The 12,456-nt window shown below is 32.4% G+C and overlaps 1 protein-coding gene across 1 annotated transcript; it reads left to right on the top strand.

The window, feature by feature from the left end:
* The first annotated feature begins 9,893 nt into the window (after positions 1 to 9,893).
* Positions 9,894 to 11,989, top strand: LOC125868221 (protein GRAVITROPIC IN THE LIGHT 1). The gene has a single exon (XM_049548854.1). It carries the CDS (start codon positions 10,067 to 10,069, stop codon positions 11,483 to 11,485), a length of 1,419 nt encoding a protein of 472 aa, XP_049404811.1. The 5' UTR covers positions 9,894 to 10,066; the 3' UTR covers positions 11,486 to 11,989.
* Positions 11,990 to 12,456: the final 467 nt, after the last annotated feature.

The raw sequence follows: 12,456 nt of genomic DNA, 5'->3' as shown, positions 1-12,456 counted from the left end.
TTGAGGTCAATTTGAATTTAGGTACATGGGCTAAGATAAGGGAAGCTAACACAATTGTTGTTCCAAAAGATAAAGCTGCTCCACAAAGAACCTCCTTGGGCCAATGCTCAATTGTTATATGTAAGTTTGTTATTTTCTAGAGGTCCATTTGGATTTAGCTACATGGGCCAAGATTCATGAAGCCCAATACAATTGTTGTTCTAAAAACTAAAGTTGTTCCACTAATTAATTAAGGGTAAACAACATAAAGCATACTATTATTGGTAATAATTACAACTGAAAAGCAGTTTTTGAAATTATATTTCTTGCCAATTAATTGTTCTGTAGACATGTATATGACGGTTCATATATATATCTTAGATATACACAAGTCGGATTACCTGTAATTTATTTCAGATACACTCTATTCAAGGTGTAATTCGCACGTAACTGAGATATACAAACTCTCTTTCTCGCCTCTTTCCTCTGTTGCTCGTCTCTCTCCCTCTCTCGTTTAGTTTCACAATTTCATGGATCCATTATTCAATTTTGGACAACAAATGTCTTCTCTGTTATCAATACTACTATTGTTCATTACATGATATCATTTAGCCCTTGAACTCAAAATGATGAATATGTTCAGCTTGTCATAGAAAATCATAAAGTTCTTCCCTTTCGAAAAAAAAGAGTCATATTCATAAATACAAGTTTATTTTTATTCCTTGACATTTTCATACTTACGCAATGACTTCGTACTTCAACATAATTTCTTAATTAGTTCATTCAAGTGATTATGTTCTCGTGATTTCAATTGAGTTATTTATATGATCAAGTCATAGCACAAAGATACGAGATGTACAATATTTAATCTTAATATATTTGTGTTTGAACCAAACGATCCATAAATGCAAATTTATTTGTATACTAAAGTAACAGCTTGGAGGATATTTTATTTTATTTTTATCTTACTGACAATGAATGATTAAGATGAGATGACAGATATATTATCCTGTTGACTTGGTCTTACTTTAAAATAAAGCACCTAGAAACTTAACCAATTAGAAATCAATCAATATCTTAAAAGTGTCCAGTAATCCACATGAAAACAACCAGAAAACACCATTATTTGCTTTTTAATAATATAACTATAAACATTATGGTTGCCTTTTTATTATATAACGACAATAGATAAACACTATTATTTGCTTCATAAATAAATAAAAAATATAACCATATGAATCTTTGTGGAGTAATAGTTATATGTTTCCAGTTTTTAAGTCTTTCCTCTGTCCTATTTTATTAGGTGCCCTTTAATTTGATACAATATTTTTTTGAAAAAAGTTATTTTTTATGAAAAGTGTATTTTTATTTATATTTTTAGATATTTATATGATTATAAATCATTCTATTAAGGTTCTTTGAAATGACTTAATTGATTTGAAGGATGTTCATTCACACATATAACTGGGGATCGATTCCCCCTCAATATTTTCTGAGTCGAGTTTTTTTCATAGGACTTGCCTAATGTGATTTACATTATGTGTAGTTTGCAGGCTATTACATAGTGAGTGACTTATCTGGTGCGCACAAAATGCTCATTTGAAGGGTAGATATTGTGGCAGAGATTGTAGTGGCTCTAGATTATCCTGGAGTTTTTTTAAAAAATAAAAATTCATTAAGGTAAAAACAAAATTTTAAAGTTAAATTATTTCGTTTGTTTGGGATGGACTAAAAAGGGAAGAATGTCACGTAAAATAGGACGGAGGATTCGTGGAGTAGATTCTACTTTATATGTTATTTTTCTAAAAAAAAAAACATACATGTGAAGAATCACATTTACCCTAAACGTATCAATCCAAAAATCAAACTAAAATCTAAATGATTCTACTACAACTTACATAGTTAGAAGGAAGGAGTTATTGCCTTGATTTTATTTGAAAAAATTACTCGACCCAATAAAAATAGTTTCAATATTTACTCGAAATAGTGATACTTTTTTTAAAAAATACAATATGTAGTAAGAGTTTGGATTTGGTAGCCAATACACCCAATGCATGTATCTTTTTTATTTTAAGCCTGAAATATAAGTGTATCTCATCATAAAATACAATGACGTACAAGTGATATTTTGTTGGGGTGTTTCTGATAATGATACACATATATTTTTTAAAATACAAGAATTATCGTAAAAATACAAAATATTTCGTTCTATAATTTATTTCCTAAATTTTATAAATACACAAATTATCACTATGTTTCATAACTAGGATCAAAACTACTTAAATCTTTTTTATTTACTCCTACAATTTTTGAAATTGGTCCCATAGACTTTGGAGTTTGACTTGAATATATATAACCAACCTCTCCCAATAATGCCATCCAATAGCTTTTGGAATTTGACTTAATTAGAACTATTCTAACCAAACTCTCCTAATAATGCCATCCATTATTATTTGAATTTTGACTAATTAATTAAATCAAAACATAACTAGCTCTCGATGTATTTTTAATGCTCTCTTTAATTGAATTGTCTTATTCTTAACCTAATTAATCAGTCCGGGAAGAGAATGATGATGAAGATGTATTGTGGTTTACCTTTGATAATTGATATCCCTCTCCTTGTGATAAAGGTAACGACTTCGTACATGACCAATTTTCATAGTGTGATAGGAGGCGGTGTGTACAAGGCCCGAAAATGAATAAGTTGTCATATGTTTGATCAGGCGCACATGTTTATGTTATGAAACATTGACTTGTAGAAATTCTCCATTTTTCTATGGAGGTTTAAATCTATCCTTTGCATTTGAGCGTACTAGCTTTTTTACTAAATACTAAATAGTAAATACTAATACTAATGAATGAATGAGTTTAGTGATAATAAATCAATGAATTTAACTTTAGGAGTTACAAATATTAAAAATACTGTAACACCCCAAAAAAAATTTGAGCTAAGACTCGAACCCTTATTTGTAGTGAGTGAGATTTTTGCAAGGAATTTAAAATTTCTTGAGTGTTAAGGTCACTAGACGTAGCACCTTGAGTTCCAAAAAGAATCGAATTGGAAATAGCAAAATCTGAAATTTTGCAAGTTAAGCTAAGTATGAGTTTTGGGTCGACTTCAAACGACCATAACTCCTAGATCAGAATGATTTAGGTGTGCTACCAGATACCTTCGGAAAGGTCTTCGAATTATCTTTCCAACGCCACCGAGTTTGCTCAATTCCGAGCTCTGAGTAAAACGTTATGACGGATTTACTAACGTCGCGCAAACCTGGCAGCATCTCCGAGATAGCTCCGCGACGCGGAGCCAACACGAACCTCACTGCCTGGTGAAAGATCTTTCCGACTCCCAGTTCGTTTTAATTATTTCTTTAGAGGTATTTTAGTCCTAAAAACCCTTAGGAGGTCATCTAAATTGCCCTAAATGTGTAGAAAATCAGTTTTCTTAGATCAAACCCTCTCATTCACTCCAAAGATTCTACGCTCAAGAAATTCAAGAAAAAACTAAGGCTAGGGTTCTTCTTCAAAGGTTTTCCTTCAAATTGCTTCAAGAGGATAATTCTTTCAGGTATGTAAGTTTCCATAGTGTTGGGTTTGTTCATTCACACGCCAATCATGTTAATTTCAACTTTAAATTCGTTCTAAAGGTTGAAGCTTTGATGTTCTTGTTATGTATTCATGAATTTGCTTTCGTTCTTGAATTGGGCTGAAATTGAGGATTTCTTGAGGTTAATGTGTCGATTTATAGAGAGGTTAGAGTTAGATTCTAGTGTACATGTGCTGGGTATCTAAATCTAAAGAGAGATTGAGAAAAATGATCGAATTTAGGCAAATTGAGGTTAGAAAATGAAGAAGAAATTTCGTCGAACGAAGGTGGTCGTGCGTCGCGCGCCTAGTGCTCAGATTCAAAATTTCAGCTTCGCGTCGCGGAGCTAACACGAGGTGTTCTGCCTCAAAAGACGTTTTCAAAACCAAATTTTAAAAGCCTCTTTGCGTCGCGGACCCACTCTCAAATGTTGGTTTTCAGTCTTTTCTCATGTTTAGCTATCTAAAATCATTCCTAAACATCATGAGACCTTTCCTATCACAAATCACAACCTTGAATTCATATATCACATTCAAGGTAGAGTTGAGAGTTAAGTCTTGAAAGTTCTTTCGAACATTTTTCAGAAAATCCCTTTTTGTCTTTTTGAGGAGTCTTCTACAAATTCTAATAACTTGTTTCAAGACTCGAGCAAGTGAGTATGAGAATGAGAATAATGTATTCATGAGTCTACCTTGTCATCATGAGATCTTTTTCTTATCATGAACTATAACATTTGAATTCATAATTCACATTCAAGAGAGAGTTAAGAGTAGAGTTCAAGAAAGCCTTTGAGTTCAATTGTGAATCGTTAAGATCAACTATCGATTTGAACTAAGTTTTGAGGAAGTAATTCAGAGAATAAGAAGAGTCGTATACATGAGTTCCATATAGTTATGTAGACTATCAAGCCGAGTTGTTTCATGCCCATAATTTTGCATGAACTTCGTAACTTGAGCATCATTCAGAGAAGTGGTATCTTCAAGTTCTAAGCCTTTAAATGTTGAGTTCCTAATCCCTTTTGAGAAGCATCTTTGAGTACTTGAGTTGAATATTTCATGCCTATAATTCCGCATGAACACTATAAGTCAAAAAATCTTGAGATGAGTAGTATCATTGAAGTTCTTGAGTTCCAAGTATTGAGTTCTATCTATGGTTATTGAAAACCTTGCATTGAGTCGTTCATGTCCATCATTCGGCATGAACCATATTTTAAGAAGTCTTTTACAAATGTTTAAACTTTGTTTTAAGACTTAAGCTTTGAAGTTGAGTAAAAAGTAAGACTAAGTTCATTTTCCTTAAAATGATATATGGAAACTAAGTATTTCCAAGAGTAAATGTTTTCACATTTAAGATGTGAGGAAACTGAGATTTCCAAAAGAGTTTTGAGCAAGAAAAGGGAACATCGATTCCAAGAGATCTTTTAAGCTAAGTTTGAGTAATTATCTCAAATCAGAGAAGAAGTTGTTTTAAAAACAGATGAGCTAAGTATATTTTGGGAGTATTATTGAGCACCGATGTGGGGATGCGAGTTTCATATTAACTCAAGTCTCCATGAAAACCATGTAGCCATCATGGGTAGAAAATGATCATACTTTTTAGATGAATCATTTTCACATAGACTAGTGGATCCACTAAGTTCAGTTAGGTCATATACTGATGGCAAGGTATAAGATGGTCCTTGGCAGCATGAGGTAAAGTGTTGTATCATCACTATAGCTCTTAAGTGATGGTTGTTGGTTAGAGAAACTCCCACATAAACTATATTACTTTATTATATAAGTAAAGTTGAGTTTGTTATTGCATTTTCTTTAACGAACTAAGTTGTTTTTACTGTTTTATAAAGCTTTCCATATATTGCTTGTGTATTGTTGCTTTATATTGAGTTGAGTACCCATAGTCGAATTCATATCTTTGAGTTGAGTATCTAATCTCTGAGTTGAGTATCTTATCCTTGAATACTTCTGAGTTGAGTAAGTTTGAGTAGTTTTGAGTATCCTTGAGTATTCCTTGAGTTTAGTAAGTTTGAGAAGAGGTAAGTATGTTTCCTTTTTATCAAGTTTCAAGCTTATGTTATGCATTAGAATTTCTCTTACATGCTCGTACATTCCACACACTGAGCCATTTGGCCTGCATCTTCTCATGATGCGGACACAAGTATTCAGGATCATCAACAGGAGCTTCGTTGATACATCTGAGAGTTCAAGTTAGCTATGATGAGCTTTCTTGCTTCCGGAGGATTTCATTTACTTTTCAGTTCAGTCAGGATGTCGTAGGTCTTGTCCCGACATCCATCATTATTAGTTAGATGTTTCATAGATAGTCAGTATAGTTGAGAAGTCTGTATTATTCATTTATTTTATTAAATGTTTTAACGACTTAAGTGCCTATTTTATGGCGAGTTGAATATATTATTTGTATTCTAAGTTGTTCATTTGAGTTAAAGTTTTGAAAAGTTGAGTTTATTGAATTTAACAAGTTTTAAGCTTTTGCATGCTTAAGTTAATCTTCCACTTGTAGTCAGCCAGGATGAGGGTTCACTTGGGGACCAACAATGGTTCTTAAGTGCCGGCCATGTCCAGGGTGTAGACTCGAATCGTGACAAATACACATCGCTTAATCATGGTTAGATGATAAATATGCATATACACTACCAATTTTATATTTATTGATTTGATACGAATAATACAATATTCAAATAAGATTTTATCTTGAACCCTCACATAATAACTGAATTTTTCAAAAATCCTACCAACTCCAAAAGACAAATGGGATAATATCACATGATTGAACTTGTCTAACTCCATACCACCAAACTTTACCAAACACGAAAATCCCATCACCACCTACCAAATCCCAAGACTATTGATGAGTTTCTTTCAACATATTAAAATTTCACCATGCAACAAATTGTTAATTTCAGCAAGATTTGGTCATCAATTAATAAAGATCACTAAAACTAATTAATTTTTCATTAAGTATTGAAAGAGTGAAGTCTAAGGATCGCGGTAAATGTGATAGAATGACACATTTGTGACAGATATTTTGTAAGTGATATGATGTCTCATTTTATATGAAACTAATATTATCTAGATGGAAAAAATTTATTGGCTATGGTGATTTCAAATTATTTATTCAAATATGAAAATTTGTGATTTCAAGTTATTTATACGCGGTGGCAAAATATGTAAATCATATTATGAAAAGTTGAGATTAAATCGGACCCAAAAAAATGCTATCTCTGTCCATTTTATTTGGTACCCTTTTTTTTAGTTCGTCCCAAAAAGACCTTACTATAATTATAAACAATTCAACTTTAAAATTTCTCAGTCACACAAATATTTAAGAATTATTTTAGACTACAAATTTTAATAGTCATCCTTTTTTTAAAAATGTTGTAGCAAATCAAAACGTGTCACATCAAATGGGATAAACTAATTAAATTATGTTTATTCTTTATTACGGATCAAAATCAATAGAATAAAGAACTACTCTATAAAAATAGAAAAAACGAATTTCATAAATAGAATTCTATATTAGTAATTATCTTCTTCCCACCCTCATTCATAGCCATCACCCCATTACCATTAACCACACCCTTAATTTAAAGTTTTTTCATTTTGATTTTGACAAATATTCAAAACGCTACCGGCCTTAGATATGAGCAAAGAATAATAACAAAGAAACATAGTCATTAATAATTAATAAAGTTGTTATGATTGTTTAAGCAGTAGGGATGTGAAGGCCACTAAGTTGATTACTATATACCAAAATATCCCTTTCAAAAGTGGGCATCAAATCAAAACTCTTTCCAACTTTGCATGCATCACGCCTCATGCTTTGCCTATTTCTCATCATATATATATATATATATATATAGGCAATTGACTTATTGATATTGAGTTATTAGATATACGATTGATAAATGAATTAATATTTTATAATTAATGATTTATTGATATAAAGACGGAAATCGTTAATCCTTTAAGAACCAAGATGTATAAACTAATGAAGAATATATAATACTAAAACAATTTATCAATGCATGATAACAACTTATGGATCATGTCTTAAAACATTTAAAGGACATCTATCAAGTGTGTTAAGAGCATCGTCTTACCCATGATTTCTCGTGATAACTTAATATTTTAAGTGTTAAGTGTTTTTGCCTTTGTGAGGGAAGTGTAAAGCATATTTAACATTGTTTTTTGTGAGGCAATAACAAGTAGACTTAAGTGTATTTAGTATAGTATTTTCCGTATCACTGGCTCACCATCTTTTTGTAAGGTGCATTCTTTTAAAAAATAGTACCATAGAGGTTAGCTGATACACTGTTTAATAATCATCCGATAATTATTAATTTGTTATCAAATCAATCGATATCTTATTGATTGATTAACGGATTAGTAAATTTAAAAATCAATAAATCAAATTGTTAAGTGAAATTATATATCCGTCCAATCCGCCTAATAAGCAACCCTAAAAATAAATATATTTTCAACTTCAATTTTATAAAAAAACATATGAAACAAAATATTTAAATCATAGTCAAAATGCCTATAAAATATTGATCAGAAAATTTATTCACTAGGAGTCGTTTAGTTGAGAACAAGTTATCCCAGGATTAGTTATCCTGGAGTTAGTTATCCTAACATAGCTTATCTCATCATGCATATGAGATAACTTATATCATTATTATGATATAAATGATGTGATAAGTTATCTCAAACATGACAACCAAATAAGATACAAAAATTTTATCATACCAAAATAAATACTCCCCCATTTAGTTGTTATATTACGTTTTTTAAGAGCTAGTTTGACTAATTTTCAAAGTTAAATTACTTTGAAATAAAATTTTAAATATTTAAAATATATTAAAAATACTCAAATGGTACAAATTGTCAGAAAGAAAGAGTAGAAAATAATTATGAGAAAAATAACAAAATGGAATCCTAATGATTAAGTTTCAGTCAATTTCGTATTATAAATATTTTAATTGTTTTTTGGGTCGGCCACTGGCTGTGAGTGTGAAACACCATGACTCCTCTGTCACCGTAGCCATCCCTCTTTATTACCGTTAATCATACTCCCTCCTAGGGACCCAAAAGAAAACACTATGATATATTATAATTTTTTTAATTTTTTATTTGATATTTGATATTTAATATTGAATCTTGATTAATTTAAATATGTGACAGATAGAACCTCATTCGAAGAAAACACTCTTATCAAGGTAAGTTAACTACTTCGTGGCATTAGAAATGCAATTTATTTATATTTGGTTGAACCAATAAGTTCCTTGTAAATAGGACTTCTCTAATGAAAATAGAAAAAACAAGTTGCATGACCTTTCAAATTTATTATATTCTCCAACTCATCCAACCCTCACCCTTGATTATCCCACCCCGTCATCCCACAACCTCCACTCCTCATTTCTATTGACCTCCATAAAATTTTGCTAGATATATAACATATTGTAAGTGTTTAGGGATAGTATATTCTGCTTATTTGTCAAACACTAGAAAATAATTGAGAGACTCAATTATTTTTTAAGAATTCATTTTCCGTGGAAAATCCAAAGCGGAAAAGTGAAGAATTAAAAAAAATATTGAAATCATCCGTAAACATCCTCGAACTATCGTCAGCCTTAAAACATCCTATTTACTTGACTAACTATGTACACCCCCGATCTTGTAACATGAGTGAAATACATCCCTAAATTCTCGCCAAGTTTAGGGGTGTTTTCAACACTTCTCAAATTCTCACCCTAACTCCTAAATTCTCGTTAAATTTAGGGGTGTTTTCAACACTTTCTCTTGGCTTTTTATTAAGAGCCTCATACTTCTACAAGAATTTGAGACCACTTGCTTATGTCATGCATGTGGTGGATCGGTGCGTAACTCAACCCAAAACCTAGCTTACGAGGAGAGAGAATTGTCTAAGTATCTATAAAGAGACCAACTTCCCATCATTTTTTCGATGTGAGACTTCTTAACACTCCCCCGGACGCCCATACCTCATTAACTAGAGCATGAACAATATAATATGGGGGCCCTACATCGGTGAACAAAGAATTGGAATGAGCCTAAGTCTAATACAATGTAAAGATTTATCTTGGACCTAACTCAACCCTAAAACTAAATCTAAATTTAGTTAGTCAAGTAGAAATTTTTTTTTTAAGACTGTCAATAATTCGAGAAGGAAACTAATAATTTAGACCGAGTTCAAAATGTTTTCAATACCTATATAAAAAAAAAAGAATTACTCTAAATTAGGGAGTGGGGGCATAAATGGAAAAAGATGTAATGATGTAGAAAAGTCTCACAAGCTCACTCCACCATTAACAGAGAAAGAAGCTTTCACACACATACCTTCCTTCTAAGACACCCATTCACACTTTTCACTTCCATCTTTCTCCTATCAAATCTCAAGCACAAGCCAAGAATTTCACCTTCTTTCTGTAAACTGTAAGATACCTTTTATCTATATGTCTTCTTAGAGATGCTAGAAATGGAAGGAACAGCAAAACCCCCACAAATTTCTGAAATGTTTCACAAATTCGCCCATGTTGTAAGAACCAAAACCTTCGAACTCTTCGCCGACGATGAGAACAATAACTCCATCGCCGACGACGAGAACGCCGACACTGATGTTTTCACTCTCCTTGATTCAGCTGAAGAATTCATACCTGACCAAAAAGTTGTTGTAATCAAGCCTGATTTCTGTAAATTTCCTCATTTAGCAAATACCCATTTCAGTAAATCCCTGATTTCTTCACTCTTCGCTACAATTTCGTCGTTTGAAGCTTCGTATCTTCAGTTACAAACAGCTCATGTGCCCTTTGACGAAAAAGCCATTGAATCAGCGGATAAAGCTTTGGTGACTGTTCTTCAGAAATTGACTGAAATGAAGAATTTGTATAAGGATTTCAGGAGAAACCCAAGTTGTAATATTGATGTTCTTATCGGGTCAGAGCTGGAATTTCAGGTTCAGGAGCATCAGAGCAAGCTCAGAGTTTTGGAGACTATGGTAAATCAATTACTGTCTTATATGGAGTCTAAAGATGAAGAAGTTTCAATTTTGAGGAAGAAATTGGATAAAATTCAAGATTCTAATTTGAGTTTGTATAAAAAATTAGGGGTAGAAAATGAAAAGTCAAATAGTAGTACTACGGAGGTATTGTGTACAGTTCGTGTTTTTGAATCTATGCTACGCGATTCGATCAAGTCAGTGAATAAATTTTCTAAGTTATTGATGGAGTTAATGAAAAGGGCAAGTTGGGATTTGGAGAAAGCAGCTAATTCTGTGTATTCTGATGTTAATTATGCAGAAAAAGAACATCATAAATATGCATTCCTGTCATATATTTGTTTAGGTATGTTTAAGGGGTTTGATCTGGAAGACTTTGGTTTGTGTGATGAAGAAATGTTGTCTGATGGATTAATATCTGATGAGAATGATTATTTGAAACAATTACTTGAGCATGTTTCATGTAATCCAATGGAGACTTTGAGTAAGAATCCTAGTTGTGCATTTTCAAGATATTGTGATAAGAAGTATGAGCAGATAATTCATCCTACAATAGAATCATCGATTTTCAGGGATTTGGATGGGAAAGAAGTCATAGTGGATTCATGGAAGTCGTTAAGTGTGTTTTATGAGTTGTTTGTAAGGATGGCTAGTACAATATGGCTGCTTCATAAGTTGGCACACTCATTTAATCCTGTAGTTGAGATATTCCAAGTTGAGAGAGGGGTGGACTTCTCGATGGTCTACACGGAAGATGTTACAAGGAAAATTCAATTCCCTTTGAGCAAGACAAGGCCAAAGGTGGGATTTACTGTGGTGCCTGGGTTTAAAATTGGGAGTACAATCATTCAGACACAGGTTTATCTAACTGGCTTAAAAGGCATGAAATAGGGTAAAACAAAGAGATCAGTACAGTCGTCTGCAAGTCACTTTGCTTTATCGTGTGCTTTGTTTCCTCTGACTTACACCAAGAGATTTAGAGTGCTCCATTTGACAGCTAACCTTCTTTGGTACCAGAATTCAAAGAATTCTTGTCAAAGTGCTATTGCCGAGGCATAAGCCATTTGATATTGTTGCAGAAGTTGGTGTTCTCGCGGGCCTGGATTGGTATGGATGTTTTTTGTTATTGTCGCTACTCGCTAGTAAGTGGTCACTAGTTAGTCTAATTTGTGTATTTGCTTGAATAGAAGTTCTGTTTCCAGTGGTTCTGTTAGTCCTATGCAATGTATGTAAAGCACTGCTTTTATGTTTTTTTTCTTGGTTGTTTTTCTTTTTATTTGGTTACTTTTAGTTAGGGAGGTGAGATGAGGTGGTGGGAGTAGTACAGGATATTACACAATCGAATTGTATGTAACTCTTTTAATGTCAAAATGGACAGTGATTTCAACAGTTCAATGAATTCTTTCATTAGTTAGCATAGTTACTAGTTATAGAACTGTCTGTTTGCTTTAAATAAGTGTTCACTTGTTCTCTAGGCACGTCAATGGACTGCGACCTTGGTCATTGATAGTTTGTGGGCTTGATCAACTGTTTCTTGAATGCCTTATTTCTACATGTAGAATAACATAGATTGGAGATTCTTATACTGTGTGATATATTTTTTTGGACTCATGAATTGCCTGTAGTTGTTATCTTGATAGTACCGCCTTTCTTGAAAGAAATATTGTGCTTGTTTCTCTACCTTTCCACATATCCATAAAGGATGATTAGCTATAATACCATGATCTTACTTTCTCCATCTACAATTCATTTTTAATAGGCACGAACCATGAGTTATAAAAAAAAAAAGAGAGGCATAATCCATGGTTTACTTTGAATGCCAATCTTTTTGTAAAGGAAGGAACAAGCAGAACCAAAGCAAT

Source organism: Solanum stenotomum, chromosome 6, assembly GCF_019186545.1.
Source record: "Solanum stenotomum isolate F172 chromosome 6, ASM1918654v1, whole genome shotgun sequence".
NCBI classification, from domain to species: domain Eukaryota; kingdom Viridiplantae; phylum Streptophyta; class Magnoliopsida; order Solanales; family Solanaceae; genus Solanum; species Solanum stenotomum.
Note: the sequence above shows the minus strand (reverse complement) of the source record. Positions and strands in the feature narration are given on the sequence as shown.

Coding starts and splice junctions, on each gene's coding strand:
- LOC125868221 (XM_049548854.1), top strand. CDS start 10,067: ATGCTAGAAATGGAAGGAACAGCAAAACCCCCACAAATTTCTGAAATG.